Source organism: Rhinopithecus roxellana, chromosome 5 (genome assembly GCF_007565055.1).
Source record: "Rhinopithecus roxellana isolate Shanxi Qingling chromosome 5, ASM756505v1, whole genome shotgun sequence".
Lineage (NCBI taxonomy): Eukaryota > Metazoa > Chordata > Mammalia > Primates > Cercopithecidae > Rhinopithecus > Rhinopithecus roxellana.
Window position 1 is genome coordinate 8627668 of NC_044553.1, and position 25333 is coordinate 8653000.

At 41.3% G+C, this 25333-nt stretch overlaps 1 protein-coding gene and 1 pseudogene across 1 annotated transcript; both read left to right on the top strand.

Moving 5' to 3' along the window:
• The first annotated feature begins 2581 nt into the window (after nt 1–2581).
• PTGDR (prostaglandin D2 receptor) lies at nt 2582–11666 on the top strand. Its single transcript, XM_010372077.2, has 2 exons — nt 2582–3568; nt 9689–11666. Exons 1-2 carry the CDS (start codon nt 2723–2725, stop codon nt 9920–9922), a joined length of 1080 nt encoding a protein of 359 aa, XP_010370379.1. The 5' UTR covers nt 2582–2722; the 3' UTR covers nt 9923–11666.
• Nucleotides 11667–15657: 3991 nt separating this feature from the next.
• Nucleotides 15658–21664, top strand: LOC115897407 (annotated as a pseudogene).
• The last annotated feature ends 3669 nt before the right edge of the window (nt 21665–25333 follow it).

Sequence of the window (25333 nt, forward strand, 5' to 3'; positions counted from 1 at the left end):
AGTGCCTGAGAGGAAATGTGTGGTTTCCCGAATTGCACTTGTTCAAAACCTTCAACCTTAAAGCATGACATATGTAAACCTTGTCAAGGACCCACAGCTGGCCCAACAGTCATACTTTGGGGTTGTTTTCTTTAAAAGTTATTTATAATCTTAGGGCTCCTGGGATAAATACAGAGTTGTAAGCCACTGTAACATGAAAATAAAGCTGCAAAGAATTGAAGTAGGTACGCTTCAGAAGAACAACCCATGCAATATTCCTAGAGGAAGGATTCTTAAGCTAGTGTCCATTGGGTCTCCTCTGGGTACCATAGAGGGACTTCAGGAAATGGTGAACAGCCTGAGATTGATGGAAAGTGTATGTGTGTGTCTGTGTGTGTGCGCATGTGTGTGTGTCTGTCTATGGAGGAGACCACAGCTTTCATCAAATTCTCATGTCTTTTGGTTATAGGGCCTGCTCTTCCTTTCACTTCATTAAGTCAAGTGGAGCTCTTCTAAACCCATTCTTATGTGCTAGGGGCTAGAGATGAGAATGAGAGACAGCAGGTAGAAGACAGGGGAACTAACTCTATATAAGGCCTTCTATTGAGTCAATATAAGTGAAAGGCTTAGAGAGTGTCCAACCTGCATCAGGACCAATAAAAATTAGCTCTTATTATTATTATTACACTTTGCCAAAGCACTTCATGTTTTCTCAACCTCACAACAACCCCACAAGTTCAGCATAAGTCCCCCATTCCATTAGGTTGAACAACTAACCCAGGATCACACAGCGAGTGGTGGAGTTCAGAACTATCTGATTTCAAAGCTTAGATTCTTCTTCTCCACCCTGTGGCCTGAATTACTGGCCAGACTTTTTCAGTCGGGAGGCAGTCTCTCTTTCTACCCTTCAGGGTTTCACATCTAAAGCCCAAGGGTCTTGCTCTTTCCCCGAGTCTGTCCATCAGAACAGGCATGAGGCCTAAAACTGAGCCCCTTCAAGCCAAGGCATAATCTACTTGCTTACATAACAAAACCTTAGTCATCCCATTGAGATTCCACACTCAAAGCCCATTTCTCTCACAGGGCATTGAGCACTAGTTACAGATATAAAATTATGCTTATCACAATTAACTCCCTTGCCTTTATGATGCAGCCAAGTCAAAGCCCAAACAGGAATAAATTTTTTCTAGTAGTCACAAATCAGAGGTGTGAGAAAGCTCTATGCCAAATCTCCCATTTTCTGATTTCAAAATCCATGCTAAAAACTGTAGTTAAACATTAGCTACCAAAACACCCTTCTATCAAATGAGAATCATGGTGATTGCATGTACTGAGCACTTTCTATGTGCTTGCTCTTTACATGTTATTTCTATACCTCAAAAGAGCCAGGCAGGTCAGATAGATGTTACTGATTGAGAGGATAAGCAAGTTCCATAGGGTCACACACACAGTGAGGAGCAGAACCTGGACTCGAATCCAGGCCTATCTGATGACAGTAACAGTGCTGCTAACCATGCCCTTCCCACCAACTCTCTACAGTCACTGTGATTCATGGTACCCAGGACCAACACCGGCTCTTGGCTTTCCCACAAACCACTTCCCTGAAATCTGGACAACTTCTTGGGAGGAGGAGCCATGGGAACAGGACAGATGAACTCCAAAATAGAAGACCTGGTGAGAGGTCCAGCTCTGCTGCTTCTCTAGCTCTGTCACCAGGGGCAGATCACTTAACTTTCCAAGGCCTCAGTTTCCTCGCCTACGCAATGGAGATGACCGTGAACGCCCCACATTGCACTGATTTATTTATATTTATATTTTTATTTATTTATTTATTTTTGAGACGGAGTCTCGCTCTGTCGCCCAGGCTGGAGTGCAGTGGCGCAATCTCAGCTCACTGTAAGCTCCGTCTCCTGGGTTTACGCCATTCTCCTGCCTCAGCCTCCCGAGTAGCTGGGACTACAGGCGCCCGCCACCTCGCCCGGCTAATTTGTTGTATTTTTTAGTAGAGACGAGGTTTCACCGTGTTAGCCAGGATGGCCTCGATCTTCTGACCTCGTGATCCGCCCGTCTCGGCCTCCCAAAGTGCTGGGATTACAGGCTTGAGCCACCGCGCCCGGCCACATTGCACTGATTTATAAGAGAGGAGGAGCTAAGGCTTAGGGGCTTTCCAGACATGAGTTATCTTTACCCTTTCTTAACTCGCTAATTCAAGACAACTAGGTGGAAGCCCTTTCTCAGCCTCCCCTCTTCGCTCATCTTCAGAGTTCTTGGCCACCCCAGTTCCACCACCAGCACCCGTCGCACTGCCCTCCTCCCAGGTGGCTGCTGCTTAATTTCCACTCCGTTTCAGTAGTTCTTCTCTTGCCTCGCTAGAAGGACTGGTGTTGGGTGCTTAGAATTCTGGCTATTTTCCTCCTGCCCTTCCGACTCGGCACCAGTCTGTCTCTACTGAGAACGCAGCGCATCCGGGCTGAGCTCTTCACTAGCCTGCTCCGCGCTCCTCAATGCCAGCCCCAGGCGCTCACCCTGCAGAGCGTCCCGCCTCTCGAAGAGGGGTGTGACCGGCGAGTTTAGATAGGCGGTTCCTGCTGTGGGGAACACCCCGCCGCCCTCAGACCTTTTTCTGTGGCGCAGCCTCTCTGCCCGAGCCACGCGCGGAGCCGCCGGGGGCTCCGTAGCACCCGGGCGCCGGGGCGCTCGCCCTTTCGCAGCCTTCACTCCAGCCCTCTTGTTCCCGCACGCCATGAGATCACCCTTCTACCGCTGCCAGAACACCACCTCGGTGGAAAAGGGCAACTCGGCGATGATGGGCGCGGTGCTCTTCAGCACCGGCCTCTTGGGCAACCTGCTGGCCCTGGGGCTGCTGGCGCGCTCGGGGCTGGGGTGGTGCTCCCCGCGTCCACTGCGCCCGCCGCCCTCGGTCTTCTACGTGCTGGTGTGTGGCCTGACGGTCACCGACTTGCTGGGCAAGTGCCTCCTAAGCCCCGTGGTGCTGGCTGCCTACGCTCAGAACCGGAGTCTGCGGGTGCTTGCGCCCGCATTGGACAACTCGCTGTGCCAAGCATTCGCCTTCTTCATGTCCTTCTTTGGGCTCTCCTCGACACTGCAACTCCTGGCCATGGCACTGGAGTGCTGGCTCTCCCTAGGGCACCCCTTCTTCTACCGACGGCACATCACCCTTCGCCGGGGCGCACTGGTGGCCCCGGTGGTGAGCGCCTTCTGCCTGGCTTTCTGTGCGCTACCTTTCATGGGCTTCGGGAAGTTAGTGCAGTACTGCCCCGGCACCTGGTGCTTTATCCAGATGGTCCACGAGGAGGGCTCGCTGTCGGTGCTGGGGTACTCTGTGCTCTACTCCAGCCTCATGGCGCTGCTGGTCCTTGCCACCGTGCTGTGCAACCTCGGCGCCATGCGCAACCTCTACGCGATGCACCGGCGGCTGCAGCGGCAGCGGCGCTCCTGCACCAGGGACCTTGCCGAGGCGCGTGTGGACGGGAGGGAAGCGTCCCCGCAGCACCTGGAGGAGCTGGATCACCTTCTGCTGCTGGCACTGATGACCGTGCTCTTCACTATGTGTTCTCTGCCCGTAATTGTGAGTCCCCGGGCCCCGAGGCAGCAGGGCACTGGGACTGTCCGGCCGCGGATGCGGGGCGGGAAGGGTGGAGCGGAGCGGGATGGACGCGGCGCGGGAAGGACGCGGCGCCAGGCGAGCTGCGCCCTGGGCAAGGAAGGTTTGTTGCTGAGTTCCCAAAATTGGATTCCCTCCACAGCCCCGAGATATAACTCAGTTTGCGGAGCGAAATGAGGGAAGGTTAGAGAAAGGAAGGGAAAGACTGAGCCTGGCTGTGTCTCCTTAGCCCAGCAAAACCTTCTCCATGTGGCAGAACTCCCTCCTCTCTGCTTCCTTCTGGGGAGATCTCGGGGTAATTTTTGCGCCTTAGGAGGAGCAGAACTTAGTTCCTCCTTGGCAATAGGAGTCCTCTACTTCCCGACGCCTGGGTGATGTTTTATTTTGTTAGACCTGCTCACGACTTCAGTGGTATCAGAAATGGGCGAATGGCATCTGGGAGGATCTTCTCCCCGGTGTTGGCACAGATAGGGAAAAAGAAGTTTAATCCAGCCAGAGTGATTTGCAGATGCATAGTTTCAATTTTGAAAAACGCGTGCGTAAACTTTGAGGCGCCACGGCTGCTGTTTCTGGTGCTGCATCTGCCAGGGGTTGTGGTGATGGAGGCCGAGGCTCTTTGTATGTTTTAGCTGCTGGTGTCGTTTTGATAACCTGGCTTGACGGGTTTTGAGTGTATCTTGGCAAGTGAGGTGACACGAAAGCCATTATCTCTGGTTTCAGTTTAGTAATGAGGTTAGCGATGGAGATGAAATTACCTCCTCGTTTTGAAGGCATTTGTTCCTGGAGTCCCCGCCAAGACACCTGGGAGTAGGTGAGACTTGAGGAAACTTTTTCAGTGTTGCTTCTCTCCTTTCTCCCACCCCCAAGGTACCTGTTCAACAAAAACAACACTAAAAGAAATTCCATTGCCAATCCCATGTTCTCGAAATCCTGAGACTTCTGTGAATAGGAAAGTTGTTAAATTTCTTCTCAGAGTGTAGCAATTTTGGATATTACTTTCAATGGTGAATGAAAGGGAAATACAAAGCGATTTTCCTTTAACTGAAGGCCTTACTGTGTGCGGGAAAAGAAGTCTGGGGCATGAGCATGCAGGGGTGGGAACAGTATGCCTCCAGCATAAATAAATAAACACATAAATCTATATCCGTCTAAATATAGACATAGGCACAGATGATATATAGCAGTGGTTTTCAAACTTTAACGTGCTCAGAATCACCAGCAGGGCTTCTAGAAAAAAGATGGCTGGACCCCATTCCCCAGAGTTTCTAATTCAGACATTTTTGAATAACTTTCATTCTTAACAAGTTCCCAGGTGATATGCAAGCTCAGATTCAGGGTTCATATTTGTAGAATCACACTCTAAAACAGGAGTTGGCAAACCACAGCTCACAGGCCAAATCTATCCTGGCCACTGCTTCATATCTCCCTGGAGTTAAGAAAAATTCTTACAAATGAATCTCTGCAATCAATTTGATAAGGCCCAAGAGCTTTGAGCTTCAATTGAGCCAAGTACTATTTCAAGAAAAATACTGTTCCAAGAAAACATTTTATTCTTCTCCTTAGTAGATATATATTACAAAAAAATTGTATTCAGCCAGACATGGTGGCTCACGCCTGTAATCCCAGCACTTTGGGAGGCCAAAGCAGGGAGATCTTGAGGTCAAGAGATTGAGACCATCCTGGCCAACATGGTGAAACCCTGTCTCTAAAAATACAAAAATTAGCTGGGCATGGTGGCAGGCACCTGTAATCCCAGCTCCTGGGGAGGCTGAGGCCAGAGAATTGCTTGAACCTGGGAGGCAGAGGTTGCAGTGAGCTGAGATCGCAGCACTGCACTCCAGCCTGGATGACAGAGCAAGACTCCGTCTAAAAAAAAAAAAGTACTCAATTATTAATACATTGTGATTTCCATCAAAAAAAAATGTGGAAAGGTGTTTTCTCCCATGTTATATTAGTACCTATCAAATATTTATGATTCTGTCTCTTGGCCCATAAAACCTAAAATAGTTACTATCTGGCCCTTTATAAAATCTTTTAGGAGTTCCTATTATAAAGTTGGGGCCTCACTTATCTATGCTGTGATAAAGCAGACAGTAGCCAAATGCATGGAAATTTTGACCTTAGTTTGAATGTTTTAGTCAGACCAATGCAGAAAGCAGCACCATACAGTGGGAAGAACACTGCATTTGAACACGTCTCTAAAGGGACTTGGATAACTCACAGGGTAATGTGAGAATTGAAGGAAATAATGGAGTTGAAAAAGATTTTCTAAAAAACTTGCAAAGTTCCCAATATATTTAATGTTGACAGCATTCTTCACAAGAACCACCATTTTCTAGAAAGGATAAGGGCTTTAGCATCAGACATGGGTTTGAATCAGGCTTCATCACTTACTAGCTATGGTAGCAGCTAATTTACCCTTTCTGACCTCAGTTTCTTCATCTGTAAAATGATTATAACCATACTTGTTCTGTAAGATAGTTCTGTAACTTGTTCAAATCTATAAGATTTGAAATTATATACACAATATATACATTCATCACCTAACCCAGTGCCTTGCCTCAATAATTAGCATCATTATTATTACTATTTATAACTTCCATGTATTACTGTTGCCTGCTGGACAGAAAAAAAAAAATCAAGAACTACTATCTTCTCAGGAGATAGTGCTATATGATAAGGCAGTGGCTCTGAAACTTTTTTTAGTCTAAGGACCCTTTATACTCTTAAAATTATTAATGACCCAGACAGCTTTTGCTTATGTGGATTAAATCATCAGTGTTTCTCATAATAGAAAACAAAACTAAGAAATTCTAAAAATATGGTTGCAAAACAAGATAAAATGTACCTCTTGTGTTTTCCATATGTACAAGGAAAATGTGGGGATTTCAAAATGATTTAATGATAGTAAGGTTACAGAGATTATAGCAAGTAAAGTGGAAAAATCCTGTTAAGAGCACAAAAGTACTGAAAAATCTCTGAAAACTCACATGTGTACCTTCAACCTGCTACCCTAAAAAGTCTAGAAGACACAAGGATACACGACCACATATTCTATTATTTGTGAAAGTGATGTCATCATTTGTTATCTAGCCTCCATAAAATTCACCGTACACCTGTGAGAGAATGAAGGGGAAAAAGGCAAATCATGTTTTTAATGACAATAGCTTTGACCTACTGGACACATTGAATAGGTATTGGAGATTTTACACTCTTCTAAGTAATGGACCTAGCAATTGTATCTTTATCTGAAGGGGGAGACATGGGTGACAATAAGCTATATGGTTGACTTAAAAAGAAAACACTTTACGTGAGTTTGTTTTCCATTTGCCCCTTTCTCCTCAAAGTGGAGTGTGGCAAAATATAATTCCAACTATTTGAGAATGCTTGATTAGTTGGGATCTAGACAACTGAATGATACTAGCATAATTAAAACAAATTATTTTATTTTCTAGCCAGCATTTATCCACTTCAAATCCATTAGGTTATTTTGACTTTCAAGTCACTGGATTTGTATTAGAAATGTATTGTTCCCTGGGGCGTGGTGGCTCACACTTGTAATCCCAGCACTTTGGGAGGCAAAATCAGGAGGATTGTTTGAGCCCAGCCTGGGCAACACAGTGAGACCCTGCCTCTCCAAAATATAAAAATAGTTAGCCAGGTGTGGTGACACATGTCTGTAGTCCCAGCTACTTGGCTGAGGTGGGAGGATTGCTTGGGCCCAGAAGGTCAAGGCTGCATTGAGCCTTGATCGTGCCACTGCACTCCAGCCTGGGTGACAAAGTGAGACTCTGTCTAAAAAAAAATAATAATAATACACAGGCATTTTTTAAAAGTGCTCAATATCCAGAAAGAATTGGTGTGAGAAGAACGCCCTCTGATGGACATGGGCGGCATTGAAACAATGTTGTTGCCAGCTCCTGGACATCCCTGCCCAGCAGCCCTCTCTGGCTTCTGATGCCCTCTTCTATCCAGTCCACGCACTGTAAACAACAGACCTTGCCCTTTGCTCTTTAAATCTACCTCAGACCCTTTCCCTGGGCCCATCCCTTGCCTGTTGTCCCTTACAGGCCTCCAACAGCCTCCTTTGAAACGAGCATCGCACCCATGCTTTCTGCTCCCTAAAATAGCATACACCTGAGAGCTCTCTCATGCACTCAGCGTGTCCTCTATCTCTTCTCTGACTTCATGGATTCTGACAAGTGATTAAATAGCTTGTACTTATCTTTACCTGGCTTATAGACCTCTCTCTCTTGTAACACCTAATATATACATGGACATCCTCTCTCATCCATCCCTGCTCCCCTACCAACCTCCAGAACATTGTGGTTTTCTAAGGTAAAAATAATTTGGGTGAAAACATGTTTTTTTGTTTGTTTTTTGAGAGAGTGTTTTGCTCTTGTCGCCCAGGCTGGAGTGCAATGGCATAGATCTAGGCTCACTGCAACCTCGGCCTCCGGGGTTCAAGCAATTCTCCTGCCTCAGCCTCCCCAGTAGCTGGGATTACAGGCGCCCACCACCACGCCCGGTTGATTTTTGTATTTTTAGTAGGTGTTTCACCATGTTGGCCAGGCTGGTCTCAAACTCTTGACTTCAGATGATCCACCCGCCTCAGCCTCCCAGAGTGCTGGGATTACAGGCATCAGCCACTGTGCCTGGCCTGAAAATATGTTACATGCCTTAGAGAATGCACTGCAAGCTGCCTTTAAAGCTCATGCCATATTCTCTACACTTACACTTTCTTCCTATTGTATCAAACTGGAAATTTGAAAATTCAATCTAGTTAACTGTTCAGCATTAAAGTGAATTTTAAAAATCATACGCCAACAAACTTTGCATCAGGCTTAATGAAATACAATATTTATGTTATGGAGAAGTTGTTAAGATTCCCTCTGCCACCGCCCGACTTCAGATGGGCGAGGGCATCCAAATTAAACAGCTGAGTCCAAGGTAGGGTGTCTTCGTAAGTGCAATAGATTGGAGTGGCTGAGCCCACTGAAATGCTCTATAGAGAATAAAGTAGAACAGTAAGGAAATGATTATGGGAAAAATGCATCTTCTCCAGGAGATGCTCTCTGATTGCCTCGAATAGGTCCAGTCTCTTATCCATATCCCTTCTTACTAATGTTGAGTTTGCATGCTTCCTGTTCCATTAGAGTCCATTTATCCTAATATGTACTTAGAATCGTAGGCATAGATAATGTAATGGAAAAAAAAACAAAAAGAAGTAGCCAGCCTTAGGCAGAGTGGAAAGCGATGGTTGTGCTAGGTCTAGAGATCAGTGTTGACTGAATAGGAGGAAAAGCTGTTGTTTGAGGCATTTTGCAAGGCTCCAAGGAGGCTACAGAGACCCCAGGGAAGATCAGACAATAGGAGTCGGTTGGACCTAGGTAAGGCAGTCTTATATTTTTGTGCATGTTTTTGCCTTCTAGATTGAAAAAAAAAAAAAAAAAGGATGTCACCCATGAAAAGGTTAACAATCTGCGTTAAGAAAAAGTAGAGCAATTTACATGAGTTGAACAGTATTTTTTTCGAAGTCATCTCAGGTCTTTTCATTGTCATATTTCCTGTTTCTTCACTTTGATTAAAAGCTTCCATTCTATTGGTGTCTCCATACATGTGACATTTCACAGGTGTGACTTATTTCTGAGAGAATAGGAGACGATAGGAAGCAGGGAGAAGAAATGAGAATTGAAGAAAGTACGTGCAAGGACGCTAGCTAGAAGGAGACTCTGTATGAAAGCATGGTGACCCTGTTTGTAAAAGATTCGGCAGATCTTCATGGGCTGGCAGGGACCTAGAAACTTGAGCCCAGCAGGTAGAATAGCCTTCAGGAACTTAATCAGACTGGGTCTCCGACAAGTTCTCAGCTTCTGCCCCACCTCCCAGGTCTGGCCACACCCCACCTTCCCAGCTCCCCACTTGCACCCATCAGCTGCAGTGGCCTTAGCTACTTGTAAATGTACCAAAAACAAGTGTTCCAAGCTAAGCTGCCATGTTCTTACAGAACTTACGTGAAGTAAGTGAATCGATTGCTGCCATTAACCTTTCCACATCATAATGGAATGTTTTTCTTCAACACAGTATCGCGCTTACTATGGAGCATTTAAGGATATCAAGGAGAAAATCAGGACCTCTGAAGAAGCAGAAGACCTCCGAGCCTTGAGATTTCTATCTGTGATTTCAATTGTGGACCCTTGGATTTTTATCATTTTCAGAACTCCAGTATTTCGAGTATTTTTTCACAAGATTTTCATAAGACCTCTTACGTACAGGAACTGGTGCAGCAGTTCCACTAACATGGAATCCAGTCTGTGACAGTGTTTTTCACTCTGTGGTGAGCTGAGGAATATGTCACATGTTCAGTCAAAGAACCATGATTTAAAAAAAAACTTACAATTTAAATCCTTAGAAGTTATCTTCCATAACAAAAGCATGTATATGTATTTTCAAAAGTATCTGATATCTTAACAATGTGTTACCATTCTATAATCCTGAACCCCTTCAGTGCATTTTCACTTTGTTGTTAACAGCAACTAAAATTTCATATATTGTCACCAATGTTAAAATTCTTAAAAAGCAATGGTATTGTCCCTACATTTGTACTTGGTGGCCCTGTTTTGTTTAGAGAGGCCTTGAGACATATGGGTCTTATAAAATATAGTAGAAACACCACCATTTATTATTATGTGATGGGCATTCTTAAAAAGCATAATTTCTTACCCTATTCATTTTTTGGTGAAATCTGATTCATTGATTTTATATCATCATTGCCCCTGTTTAGTTCATTTCTTTGCCAATTGATCTAAGCATAGCCTGAATTATGATGTTCCTAAAGAAGTGAGGTAGGAAATATGACCAGGTCAGGCAGTTAGAGGGGCTTCCCCAGCCAACATCGGGGAGTACTTGCTGCCTCCTGTGGAGACCTGAAGCTATAACTAGACACAGAGCAAGATATGACTATAGCCCACAACCCAAAGAAGCAAAAATTCATTTTTATCTTTTGAAGTCCGGTTTCTTTTGTATTGAGTCAAGGGTGTCAGTAGGAATCAAAATTTGGGGGTGGGTTGCAAAATGTTCTTTCAGTTTTTAAAACCTCCATTTTATAAAAGATTTATCCTGTCAGTGGATTCTTTGGTGGAAGGATTTATGCTTCTTTGAAAACCAGTGTGTGACTTACTGTAGAGCCATGTTTACTGTTTGACTGTGTGGTACAGTGGGGCATCTGGCACAGCAAAAAGCCCACCCAGGACTTAGCCTCAGTTGACGATACTAACAATGGCCTTAACATCTACCTTAACGCTACCTATTACAGCCATTTTCTGCTGTCTGTGGAGACAGTAAGATCTTAGGTTCCAAGATTTTACTTCAAATTACACCTTCAAAACTGGAGCAGAATATAGCTGAAAAGGAGCACAACTGAGCACTTTAATAGTCATTTAAACATTTACAAGGGTCAGCAACATAATGACCGAAAGGGAAAAGTGGAGGAAATGCAGCTGCAACTGAAGCGGAGACTCTAAACCCAGCTTGCAGGTTAGAGCTTTCACCTTTGGTAAAAGAACAGATCGGGGAGGTTAGAGAGGTTTCAGCATCTCTGGAGTTCCTTTGGATCGGACACTCTCAGGACTCCGAGATGCAAAGCCTGCTACATTTGCGTAGTCTCAAGACCTCCAGCCAGAAGTCCCTTCCAAAGACAAGAGTACTCATGTTTACTTATTTCCAACTTAGCAGCAACCTCATTTGTTTCACTTATGTTTTTTCCCGTATCTCAGAGATAATATAAAGCTGGGTAATTTTTTACGTAATTTTTTGGTATAGCAAAACTGTGAAAAAGCCAAATTAGGAACACAAGAATTATGATTTGACAGTATAACATGATGAAAAAAATGCAGTTGTTTTCGAAATTTAACTTCTGTTTGTATCTTCAATGTGTAAGTACATGTATGTTTTATTGTCAGAGGAAGAATGTTTCTTGTATTCTTTTTTGGAGAAGTGTGTCATGATAATTGTCCAGTTAACTTGAAAAGGCCCCAGATGAATCAATAAATATAATTTTATAATATTTTGCAGAGGAAATTACTTTTCTTTAAATGAAAGAAAAAAGCTTGGTTTTCTTTTGAGCAAACTGTTGCCAGCAATATTTCATTGTCCAGCAGTTTCATAGTGTGAATTTTTATATACTGTCCAGTTAACACTTACATTACTTGAAACAAGCTTTCATAGACTTACCTAAGGACTTAGTACTCCTTTAAAACAAAATGTAGATATACCATCTGGATGAAGTCCATGTTGAGATAAAACCAACTCTTCAGTAATCTTTGTAGATTTATTCATTAATTCATTAAATAATTGACAGAGACCTTGTGCCAAGCAGCTGATTAGGTGCTGAAGAAAAGAATAAAAATAAGACTTGGTCATGGTTCTTGAGTTGCTCATTGTCCACTGCAGGAGAGAGGAGTGTAAACAGTTAGGATACAGCATAGAAATTCTCCAAGTATTACGAGTACGCATTTACTATTAGAAGAGGAGGCCCAAACTAGGGACCACGTGTAGAGTTGTCAGGAGAACTTCACAGGAAGAAGATGCATTGAAAGTATTGAAAATGAGTAGGACTTTTGACACTGATTGAAAACTGAAAAGAACCCAAAGAGAAAGTTTACATAAGAGAAAATACATATGGCTAATAAATGTAGACAAATATTCAGCCTAATCAAAGAAATGCAAAAATCAAGTCAAATTGTATAACAACAAACAACAACAACAACAACAACAAACCTATGACTCTCAATAACAGAGGTTATTCAGAGAAGAACATTCATGTTTCCCTGGCGAGTTCGTAAATGTGTATACCCTTTCTTGATAGCAACCCGACAGTGTATCAAGAACCTAAAGTGTTCTTTGCTGTTGTTCCAGTCATTCCACTGTAGCATTCTCTTACAGAGAAAATACACATGAAAATTATGTATTTCTTAATATCCTTCCCTTTCCTCTTTAGATATTGAAACCCTCAAAATTGTCCTGGACAAGCAGCAGTAGCAACACCTGAAACTTACTACAAATGCAAATTCTCCAGCTCCAAGTCAGACCTGTTGAATCAGAATCTCTTGGGTAGGGCCAGCAATTTGGGCTTTAACGTGCCCTCCAGGTGATTCTCATGCATGCTAATATTTGAGAACCACTGCTCTACACAAAAAAAAAAAAAAAAAAAAAAAGAAAAATACCAAAAAAAGACAAGAAAGTATGTGATAGACTGTATGTTTCTCTGACCTCTGATTCTCAGATCCTTTCAGTTGCAGATAATCTCTCAACACCTGAACTTCTATAGTGTTTTTATCTATAATGTTCTCAGCAAAGTTACAGCTTTTAAATATCTTTCAATATTGGAAGCCATTACTGATTATTTCCCGAGTTCAAAGTTCTTATAGCAGTGATGGGACCTGTCTTGCTCACTTGGAGGTAAAGATGCTACCTTCGGCAATGATATTTCTTTGGCCTCCTGCAAACACTTAATTGGGCACTAAGTCTGATGCTGTTCCCTTGTGAAAGAAGATAAACTAAAGAGCCTTCGTTTACGAAAATATTGTCAAAGATTATATCTAAAGTGAGCTTTCATTAGGGATTGAGTATTTTCTAGCTCTCTATAGGATAAAAATTTCCATTGAAATATGTAAAGCTATTTTTAAACTTTCATAATTTGACTTTCTTGTATATTTTCAGGAAAATATTATACATTTAATCTTTCTTTCCAGGCATTAAAATCCTTGAGGACTAGACAGTCACCTATTTTTTTCTCATTTCTCCTAGTAATTCACACATATACTGTAGAAGAGCTATAAATATACTATAAATATATTGAATAAAAGGTGTTCTCTCTCATGATAGTCCTAAAATGTACATCTATTCAATAAGAGGCTGCTGTGCGGCTTGGTTAAAGATTCCTCTGTATCTGATGAAGAATGTTCTCATATCACCATGTAAGGATTTTTCTCTTAGGCCAACCAAAGGTGAAAATAGTACACGTAGAAGAAAATATTTTTGCTCTATATTATTTCCCACTGTTATAGACATTATGTAAGTTAACATGTATGTTTCAATTTTTATCCAGGAAATAACAAATCATACATGATGAAATTAACAACATAAAAAGTTTGTTAATTAGGCAATCTTAACATTGTAAAAACAACTTTGTCTTATTAGAACAGTGTTGAGCCTGCTCTTTAATTATTTTCTTCAGTGAGGCTAGGATTGCTGGTCTGGGTGTTCCCGGACTCTAGGTGGAGGAAAGTTGAGTGTATAAGATGGGTGGTACTATAATTAGGCTTCCTCTCCCTACCGTTTCACAATAGCCAAATTCAGTGGAATGAATCAGCAGATCTCACCTGGTATCAGTGAGGTGAGCATTCTAGTCTTCCAGATATTTTTATACAAACTGCACAAACTCAGGAGTAAGTTCAATTTAAAAATATTTGCAATGAAGGTGTTTAGAAACTATCATGCTGTGGTTACAAATACAGGGAGAAGATACAAGCTTTTTTTTCCCCCTACTGAAATGCCTCAACCAGAGAAGACAATAAAAATACAGTCAAGTCAAAGCTCAAATGAAAGTATATTTTAGGTGAAGTATAGGGTCCTATGATTATCTTAAACCCAGTAAGCACTTGGAGTCTAATTGGAAACACAAGACAAACTACAAGTTAAAAATCATGCAATGTAGTGCAAATGTTACAAAGTACTAAAGTATGAGTTATAGATTTCAAAACAATAAAGCCCCAAATCGGCGATAATTGATGTTTAAGATTAGTCTAGCAATGCACTGTATAAACACCTGGGCAAACAAAGTTGGTAGCTTGCCAACATCAGTTTCTTATCACTACAAAATAGAATATGGAAACAATAACTGTCATGACACACAATTCATAATGAATTTAGAAAATACTGTTCATTCCCCCCAAATTACAAAACACCCAGAGTTCCCAATTAGATGAAAAACATAAAGTATAGTGATTTACTGATTATGACTGTGTGAAAGAAAAAAAATCTTGGGACCCCAAACTCACTAAACCAAACGGAAACATCAAGTTAGGAACTGGCTCATGCCAACCTGCATCTCATTTTGGTTCCTAAATAAGATGGCTAAAATACAAAAAGCTACATACCTCCATCACATTTTGCCCACAAGGAAATTCCTTGGAGGCCCCAAGACTTTTACCCTAAAGTCTTTCTGTTAAGATGTATCATGGCAATGTGAATTGATAGCTTTTCTCCACAGGTGTGGGGACATAGGCGAGAACTCAAAGTCATCCCTCTGCCCACCTGAGACAAATGCGTATCTGATTGTTTCCTCTGCTCTATTGTCTACATTATCTACATTATGTAAAAATGCAGATTCACTGAGCCAGACAAAGGCATGAATGACTGTTTTCCCCTACCCTCTTCTCACATGAAAATTATGTATTTCTCAATATCCTTCTCTTTCCCCTTTAGCTATTGAAACCCTCAAAATCATCTTTGGGGAAAGGAATAGACCTATCTCCCAGGTGTGTATCCTTAACTTTGGCAAATAAACCTCAAAAAATGATCGTGATTTGCCTGGGTCATTTTCCTTGATTGACCACGGAGGGATCCTGAGTGAAGGTGGCCCCAGCCTGCAGCAGCACTCCTATTGGTACCCGTTTGGGCTCTTTATAGCCCAAACCAATAGGACAATCTGTCGAGGTCTGGGACCTCCTCCCTGCAGGAAGTTGGGGCTCTGAGGTTTAATTTGATGTTTTAAAAAAAAAAAAAAAAAACTTTTTTTTTTTTTCCTGGGAGTTTTTACTTGCTTCCATCAAGGAAGGCAAGCTTGTCTGCTTCTTATCAGTGGAGAACAGTCTTCAGCTTGAGCCTCATCACTAGGTAAGGAGCTGAGTTGGGATTCTGTCTTGCAAATTCTCGTTAATACCTAAAGTTACTGTTAACAACCAGCTGGTCTTGATTTCTCCTTACATTTAGAGCACTCAGAAATTGTATAATTTGTGTGATTGCTGTTCGTTTTGCTTAGATGTCTTGTTTATTTGTTTCTGTCTTGTTAAGTATTTTTGTATGTTTCAGTCTTTCTCTTATTGGATTTGGCCAACTCTAAACCCTCTAGCTTATGAGTATGGAATTTTCCTCTCCAAAGAAACAAGAGCACGCCCCTCTCAGATGTGCAATGGCTCTGAGTAGGATTTCCTATCAGAAGAACATACTTAGGGGCTAATCTCAGCTAGCAGGTGCAAACAAGGAGCTCATCTCCCACACCTTGAGCCCCTGACACAGAGTGCCAGGTAGCCACCATACCGGTTCAGGGAGTAATGGCCCTGAAAAGCTAGGTCTCCAAGCAGCACACTTTGGATCCAACAAATCCTCCGACTTGGTCAAATCTGAAAGAAAACTCTAAATTATGTGGAAGGAGCCCTTTAAGTTGGCTAAAAGCCCCACAGCTGTGGAACACAAAGTTCTGCGGTTAGAAACTCCAGCCAGGTATATGCAAAAACACTTAGGGTGAATTGTCATGCAAATATTTAATCAAGTGGATCACTATAACCAAGGCAGATTCTAACTTACAGTGGCCTTGATGGGGATCTTCTGAGATGCCCAAATTAGTGTACCTGTGAACTAGGATGCAAAACGCAGGCACAAAAACTAAACAACCAGAATGGGAGAGCTACTTTCAATGGTACCTAGAGAGGAGCAAATGGGGGAAAGATCACCTCATGTCCTTACAAGAAGCCAACAAATAGCTTAGAGTCCTAATCTAAGGACTCTCTAAAGTTCTAGCTCTTAAAGAAATCCTCAGAATCCCTTACTTCCCCGTGGCACCTCCCCATCTCCACTTATATCCCTACTTTACCCCTGACCTCTCTGAACTTCCCGGACCAGATCTGTTCCCTCCTTCTTCTGCATGTTCCAATCTAACATCTTCCCCTCCTTATATGCCACTCCCTCAACAGAAGGCAGTAGGGAGTCTAACTTCCAAGACCCTACCTCCTGACAATTCCCTGACAGTGCCTGCAGCAGCCTCTCATTTGGAAGATGTGGAAAAGGGGGACCCTGCAGGGCCATCTCTCATGATCACCCTGTTTTGGGAACAATCGGCAACACGTAGGGGAACCCCGGTGATTGTCTACCAATCCTGGTCAAAGGCTGAGTTGCAGGGCATAAAGAATTTCTGGGTCTGCATAAGATCCAATTGGGTTTGCCCAAGAATTTGAATTCATTATCAGAACCTATGACCCAGGCCATTCAGACCTCTAATAGCTGGTACACATGTTGGTCTCGGAAGCTAAGGAATGACTGGAAAAAGTACAGTGGTCAGACCCTGTAGCAGACTTAACCCCTGAAGGCCCAATAGAGCTACAATAACCAGCCCCCAGAAATCGAGAACACAGGCACAAAGATGCGTGGGAATGAGCAACTGCTCTGTTAAATATCATTTCTTCAATATTCCAAAGGGTTGTGGATTGGAATAAAATCCAGCAATGCCACCAGAACCCAAATGAATCAATTTTAGATTATTTTATACATTTTGACTGAGAAAATATGCTCCAAATAATTAACTTACACTCTCTTGCCTGGTTCTTCTGATGAAAACCCTCATGACTATGTTCTGATGACTGACCAACTTCTCACTCCCAGGACAGACCTACAAGAGATGCCACTGGATAATGCTGAGATAGAATGGTATACAGATGGGTCTTACTTAAGAGGGGAGGATGGAAATTTTAGAGCAGGATATGCTGTGGTTTCTTTACTAGAGGTAATTAAAGCTGGTCCTCTTCCTCAAGCCAAATCAGCTTAAGGGGCCAAATTGATTGCCCTGACTCAACCTTGTCAATTAGCAAAAGACAAGACTGTGAACATACACTGACAGCTGCTAAGCAGTTGGAGTTGCTTATGACTTTGGAATGTGAAAGGAGAGAGGATATTTAACCTTCTCAGGGCAACAACACATAAAAAATGGACAACCAAATATCAGAGCTGTTAGAAACTATTCTCAACCAAAACTTTTGACAATTGTGAAAATCCCAGGTCACTCTACATTGGACACCACTAAAAGTGGAGGTAATTAATTTGCTATTGCTACAGCTAAAAAAGCAGCATTCAAGCCACCAGTCCCAATCCAAAAAATGATCATAAAGCCTGAAAACACTTAAAAACATATTGAAGGAAACCTAGAGTGTAGCCCCAACAAAAGAGAAATCCACTTGGAAACAGACAGGGAGACACCTGTCTCCTGAAACTAAAATATTGGATGGACTTAATAATAAACCATTATTCCAATGGGATGTCAGGTGCCCCTTAAGGAATGTGTTAATAATCTGACACATTGGAATCCAGATAAAAGTATATCCTAGTGTAAACAATGTTACGGGAAACCATCCTCCACAGTGGCACAAAAGATTTATTCCCAGTGTGTTATTTGTCCTAAGTATAATCCAGGGAAGCTCCTCCATGAGGCCCAGGGTCATTTTCCCCTTCCAGCTGGACCTTTTGAGGTATGGCAGCTTGATTTTATCCAGCTGCCATCCTCTCAAGGTTACATGTCTTAGTAATGGTCTGCATGTTTCCCATTGGGTTGAAGCTTTTCCCTGCAGGCAAGCAACAGCGATGGCAGTTGGAAAACTTTATTACAAAAAATTATTCCACTATGGAGAGTCCACTGTGAACTTCACAGTGAGAAGAACTCATTTTCCTGGTCAAGTTATTCAAAATATTTGTGAAATTTGGCCCATAAGTCAACATTTCCATTGTGTCTACCATCCCAAGTCTTCAGAGCTGGTAGAAAGGACCAATGGAATAATTAAAACACAATTGGCTAAGTTCATAAATGGATTTCACCTCCGTTGGCTTAAAGCACTCCCCCTGGTGCTCCTTACCCTCTGGTCCACCTTGGAAAACATCAACTATCCCCTTCTGAAATTATAAGAGGAAGGCCCATGTGTATGGGAACCAAAATAACCAACCCAACTTTTCTCAAGGGAGATATATTGCAATATTGTAAGGGACTCATTCATCATCTTTACAAAAGCCAAGATTTGGTAAAGAATTCCTTTTATAGTCCACTCCCTGAAGACAAGGTTTCTGGTTATGATCTGCACCCTGAAGGCTTTGTCTATTGGAAAAGACATTTAATAAAGGACTCTCTTCAACCCCAATGGAAGGAGCCATACCAAGTACTATTAACTAATCCATGTGCTGCAAAATTAGGTGGCATAAACTCATAGATTTACACCTCTCATCTTAAAAAGGCACAACCTCCTGAGTAGACTGTGACTCCTACCAAGGATCTTCACCTGTAGTTCATTAACGTCGACATTCAATCCAGGACTAGGAGCAGACGATAACTGTTGTGGACTGCTTAAACCCAAGACACAGGACCAGGCCTGTATACAAAAGAATACCTATGTGTATTGTATAATAACTATTACAATTATTGTCCTAGAGATACTGGAAACTGCTGTCTTGTGCAGAACAGGGCACTTGCCTTGTCTGATTTAATGTCCTTTTAGTAGTTAAAATGAATTTCACAATCTTACTCCTATTTACCCTATGTCTTGCCACTGTCACCCATTGTTGCCCATAAGACAAACCTGTTTCTACAATGGGCTCAAGATTATGCAGACAGATTATAAAAGGATGCCTGCTGGATATGCAGACTCATGCCTCTTTCCAGTGGCTCCAGCCTGCCATGGTGGGTATTTCCCTTCCAAGGTCAAGACTAGCTAGAATACCAAAATTTATTACATCACAGAAATGGCCTGGTATCCTTAGTGCTGGCATAACAAAAGACTAAATATATATACTTTGCCGATTAAAAACACTCTTAAGAGCAGGGACATGGGAAAAGATTTTCAAGGGAAAGGGCCAGCTCACCAGTTCTCACTTCAGCATCCCCCCAACTAAAAGAGAAGGTGGCAACCATGCCCCAAACAGCCCATTTTCAAAATGGGATAATGCAAATTTGGAATGGGTTTATCTGGTTCATCCTTTCATTTGGCCAACTCAGCCAAAATGCTCCTTTATGCTTGGAATGAAGAAACCACCCCAAGGACCAATGGCCAAACACTACAAGAAATATGGGGTGGATACCTGGAGAAATTGTGTTGTGACCTGGAGAAATTGGTGACAGAAGCTATTGCTTCTAATAGGAATAATAATAATAATAATAATAATTTGTGTTGTGTTCCGTTTTTGCTTACAATGTTATTACGGCATGTCCAGATTAGTCATCAACTGAAAGGGCTAGAATAATGATCGCCCAAAGAGTTGCTCTAATTGAGGAGGCAGTAGCATAGCCTGACCCAGCTTCCAGGTTTGCTTCCCCCTTTGTTGCTATATATCTGGTCTAGGTCCCTATATTTTAATTTCCTTTTTCCTCCTTTCCTCCCCGTATTTCAGTCTTCATGGAATATGACCTCTAAGAATGAGCCCTCCTAGCAAGGTAGGACCTGAATTTCTGGGAGTAAACCATCCTAGCAATGAAGGACCAGCTCAAAAAAAAAAAAAAAAAAAAAAAAAAAAAAAAAAGGAAAAAGCAAGCTGAGACCAGAGACACATTTTCCTTCTAAAATACTTTCTCCAAATGATTTTAAAGAAAAAATGGGGGGTACGTGAAAATAAAATAAATCTTGGGACCCCAAACTCACTAAGCCAAAAGGAAAAGTCAAGCTGGGAACTGGGTCATGCAAACCTGCCTCCCATTTTGGTTCCTAAATAAGGTGACTACAAGATGAAAAGCTACATATCTCCCTCACAAGGAAATTCCTTGTGGACCCCAAGATCTTCACCCTAAAGCAATTCTGTTAAAGCACATCATGGCAATGTGAATTGATAGCTTTTCTTCACAGGTGTGGGGAACATAGGACAGAACTCAAAAGTCATCCCTCTGCACACTAGGGACAAATGCATATCTGATTGTTTCCTCTGCCCTATCATATACATTAATCTTATGTAAAAATGCAGATTCACTGAGCCAGACCAAGGCAGGAATGACGATTTTCCCCTGCCCCCTCACACGAACATTGTGTATTTCTCAATATCCTGCCCTTTCCCCTTTAAATATTGAAGCCCTCAAAATCATCTTCACAAAAAGGAATAGACCTATTTCCCGGTCATGTGTCCTTAACTTTGGCAGATAAACCTCCAAAACTGAATGGGACATGCCCTGGCCATTTTCCTTGATTGACAATTGGCACATCCAAAAGAAAAATGACAGCCCCCCGCCCAAAGAGCTAAAGATAAAAATGGAACAAAGATTTATACTTCAAATGTGAATACAAAGTAATATTAGGCTAAGTAGAATTTAAGGCAGTAAGTTTTATGGTTAAAAAGTCAATATGTGGTCGGCCCCATGTGTGCAAGTTGCTACAGTGGAAGTCAAAGGGGAAACAACAATTCACAGGAAAGAGTACAAAGGCGTCAAAAAAAAAAAAAAAAAAAAAGAAAAGAAAACTGATTTCATAAACACAGTGATTCTTGTTCTTCAAAGACATTTCCAAGAAAAGTTGCTAAGGAAGATGGATCCAAAACCATGTCTAAGAACGTTGAGAAAAGTGTCACAAAACCAGGGGAAAGGGTGTGAAGCAGTTAAAGAGTAAGCAACAATAGGACAAAGCACCAAGGAACAAATTCCAGCCAGCAAATAAATTCAACAAGAGGAGAAAACTCCAGCCAGATGGCAAAAGTAGTGAATCAGCAGCCAAGAAATCCAAATGGGACGACTTCAAAAAGAAAAAGAAAGAACTGAAGCAAAGCAGGCAACTCAGTGATAAAAGTAACTATGACACTGTTGTGTGAGCAAAGCAGATTTGGATGACTTTAAGAAGGAAAGACTGTGACAAAGAAAAAAGAGTAAAGTTAATGAATGACTTGCAGAAGTTGATTCAAGGGAAAATTAAAACTATTGCATTTTTAGCTGGACATGTTGGCACATGCCTGTAATCCCAGCTACTCAGGAGGATGAGGCATGAGAATCCTTGAGCCTGGGAGGCAGAGCTTGCAGTGAGCTGAGATGGTGCCACTGCACTCCAGCTTAGGGGACAGAGCAAGACTTTGTCTCAAACAAACAAACAAACAATTGCATTTGCACATGATTCAACTCATGTGATCCAGTGTTACATTCAGTGTGGTAATGAAGAATAGTCAAAACAGGCTTTTGAAGAATTGGGAGATAATTTGGTTGAATTAAGTAAAGTCAAATACTCCAGAAATATTTTAAAGAAATGTCTCACGTATGGAAGTCAACCACAGATTGCAGAGACAATGAGAAGTTTTAAAGGCCCCATGAGGAAGATGCTGTGGCAGGCAGAAGCATCAGCCATAGTGGAGGACACATATAATGACAAAGCCACTTTGGAGCAGAGGAACATGCTGACGAAAGAGTTCTATGGGAACACATTTCACCTTTACAAGTCAGTCGATCGCCCAACTCCAGATAAAATATTAGAGGTACAGCCAGAAAAATTAAGAGCTTATTATGGATGAAATGAAACAGATTCTAACTCCAGTGGCCCAAAAGGAAGCTGTGATTAAGCATTCATTGGTGCATATTATTGGACTTTTTTTTCTTTTTTGTCACCTGTGTGCCCCCCAAACTCAGATCAGAAATGATTGAAGTCATCCACAAAGCAGTGGTGTACCTGGCACACACACATTGATACCTAGACTTGGCCAAAAATGCCACACAGAACAGATAAGCATTACAAATTGCGTCAAGGGTCCCCAAGACCACCCCTGGTTTCAAGACTTCTCTAGACAGACTTGCAGGACTCAGCATACGGTTGCATTCATGGCTACGGTTGATTATAGGGAAAGGATACAAAGCAAAAAAACCAAAGGGAAGAATCACATGGAATGAAGTCAGGAGGAAGCCAGATGCAGACTTCCTAGAGGCTTCTCCCATCAGAGGCACAGGGATGTGCTTCCTTCTTCAGCAACAAGGTGACAATACGGGTGAAGTGTTACCTATCAGGGATGCTCACTAGAGAGTCAGTACCCGAGGTTTTTTGGAGAGTTGGTGGTATAGGCAGCCTATGCCTGGCACATACCAAAATTTCAAATTCCTAGACAAATAGCAGCTGTTCAGCATACACTATGTTATGTGCACAAAGCAATCCCAACACAGTAAACCAACCTTATCATGTAAGAAATGGTGGGAACCCTCCCAAAATCCAGGTTACCAGATGCCAACCATGGGCAACCTTGCAAGCAGGCCTTTCTAAAAATAGCAGTCTCAGGTCTGCTGTGGTGTCTCTTTACTACACACACAAGAAGAAATATATCATTTAAAACTGATCTTGTGTAACTATAAAATATAAAGGAATTATCTGATAAACTATTAAAATATATAAGAACTTATAAATATGACAATATAGAGTCAATAATATGTTTATGTACTAGCAGTAACATATACAAACCAACAAACAAAAGGTCCTATATGCAATAGCAATTAAAACATATGTAATGCCTGGAAATAATCTTAACAAGACATGTAGTGACAACGTGAAGTAAAAACACAATTATATTAAGAAATATAAAATAAAACTTGAAAAAGTAACCAGATGATTATTCCTGATTAGGAAGACTGGATGTAAAAATGATGTTCAAAATTAATTTATAGGTCTAATGTAACCACAATCAAAATCTCTCCTGCTCTGAGTTCTTTCTTTAAAAGAAAAACATAGGTTTTGGGGGGATTTTGCCTACTTTGACAAAATGATCTCAAAGTTCACTTAGAGAATAAAAAAGGAAGAAAATTCAGAAAAAAAATAGTTGTTAGAAGGTGAGTCTCATTCTGTTTTAATCATCTTACAATGATATAATTAAAACGATGTGGTAATTGTACAAAGAATAGCCTAGATCGATGAAAAAGTTAAGTCCAAATATGGTCTTAGTATATGAATAACAAAGAATGCCTCACAAATCGATGAGGAAGACAAAAGTTAGTCAATATATGATTTAGGAATAACTGTTTGACAATTTGGAGCACATTCATCTAAACTCTAACTTCTTTTTTTTTTTAAAGAAAGCCAATCATGTCTGATCTTTTTATTACTGCAAATAGCCATTATGAAATATAATTAAAACCAAGTGTGTTTGGCTTTGGAAATGTTATAGTTACATTAGTATTTGCTACTTCTATATGTCAAAAAAAGTAGATAAAATAAAAGGGCAGACAGGCCTGGGAAAAATATTGCAAAGAGTTAATATATTTTATATATTAATAAAAATATACAGTCACATATTGCTTAATGAAGATATGCATTCTGAGAAATGTGTGTTTAAGCAGTTTGTAGTGAGAACATCATACCCTGTATTTACACAAACCTAGATGGTACAGCCTACTGCACACCTAGGCTATATGGTATGGCCTATTGCTCCTAGACTGCCAACCAGTACAACATGTTACTATATTGAAAACTGTAGGCAATTGTAACACAGTGGTAAGCATTTGTATATCTAACATATCTAAACATAGAAAAGGTACAGTAAAAATATAGTATTAAAGGAAAAAATGGTGCACCTGTGTAGGGCACTTACCGTGAATGGAGCTTGCAGGACTGGAAGTTGCTCTGGATGAGACAGTGAGTGGGTGGTGAGTGAAGGTGAAGGCCTAGGACATTACTATACACTACTGTAGACTTTATAAATACTGTACACTTACATTAAATCTATTTTTATTTAAAAATAGGGTTTTTTCTTTGATAAATTAACTTCAGCTTACTGTATGGCCACCACCATATATGCAGTCCATTGTTGACAGAAATGGCTTTATGCAGGACATGGCTGTATTGTATCTTTATATGAAGCAGAGGTGATAGTAGAAAGTATTTTGTCCAGGCCATGTGGCCTTGGATAAGTCCTTTAGCTTCTCTAAACCTCAATTTCCTTCCTTCTTGCAGGTTGTGGCAAGGCATAAATATACATAAAGCTCTTGGCATATATTCTACTTATTATGGTTGGCTGACAATTGATAGCTAATTAGTAGTGGTGGCAGTGGTAACATACTTGTAATGATAGTAAGAGCTCACATAACTAAGAAAGCATTGTCCCCAAAGATAAATGCATTAAAAACATGAACAGAGAATTCTCAAAGGAGGAAATAAAACTCATGAACTTGGAAAAATGTTTGACCTCACCCACAAAGTTCAAATTAAAACCATGAAATGGCATTTTTTGGCCCACTAAATTATCAAAACATTTTTTAAAAAGTAGTACCCAGTGCTGGAAGGGTGTGTTGAAATCGATATTTTCATACATTGCTGGTGATTTATAAATTAGCATAACTCTGTTAGGAAGTGATGTGGAAATATGTGCTGTCATTTCCCCAAAAGATCATATTCTCTGATTTAGTAATTTCAAGGCTAAGATTTACTCCTAGAAACAGACCCCAAACATAAAAATGCTACATGCATACAAATGTTAAGTGTAGTTGTTCTTGAATAATTAAAAACAATCTAGCCGTCCAGCAGTAGGAGAAATTACTACAATTTACTCAGTAGATATGATAAATAGAATGTTATTCAAAAAATATAAGAAGTAAGGCCGGGCGCGGTGGTTCACACCTGTAATCCTAGCACTTTGGGAGGCCGAGGTGGGCAGATTGCTTGAGCTCAGGAGTTCGAGACCAGGCTGGGCAAAATGGTAAGACCCCCATCTCTACTAAAATACAAAAAATTAGCAGTGCATGGCTAATTTTTTATGTCC

Bases quoted from the DNA above. Each gene is read 5' to 3' on its own strand.
- PTGDR (XM_010372077.2), top strand. From the start codon at position 2,723: ATGAGATCACCCTTCTACCGCTGCCAGAACACCACCTCGGTGGAAAAG. The intron at 3,569-9,688 runs GTGAGTCCCCGG...TCTTCAACACAG, and splicing joins TGTGTTCTCTGCCCGTAATT to TATCGCGCTTACTATGGAGC.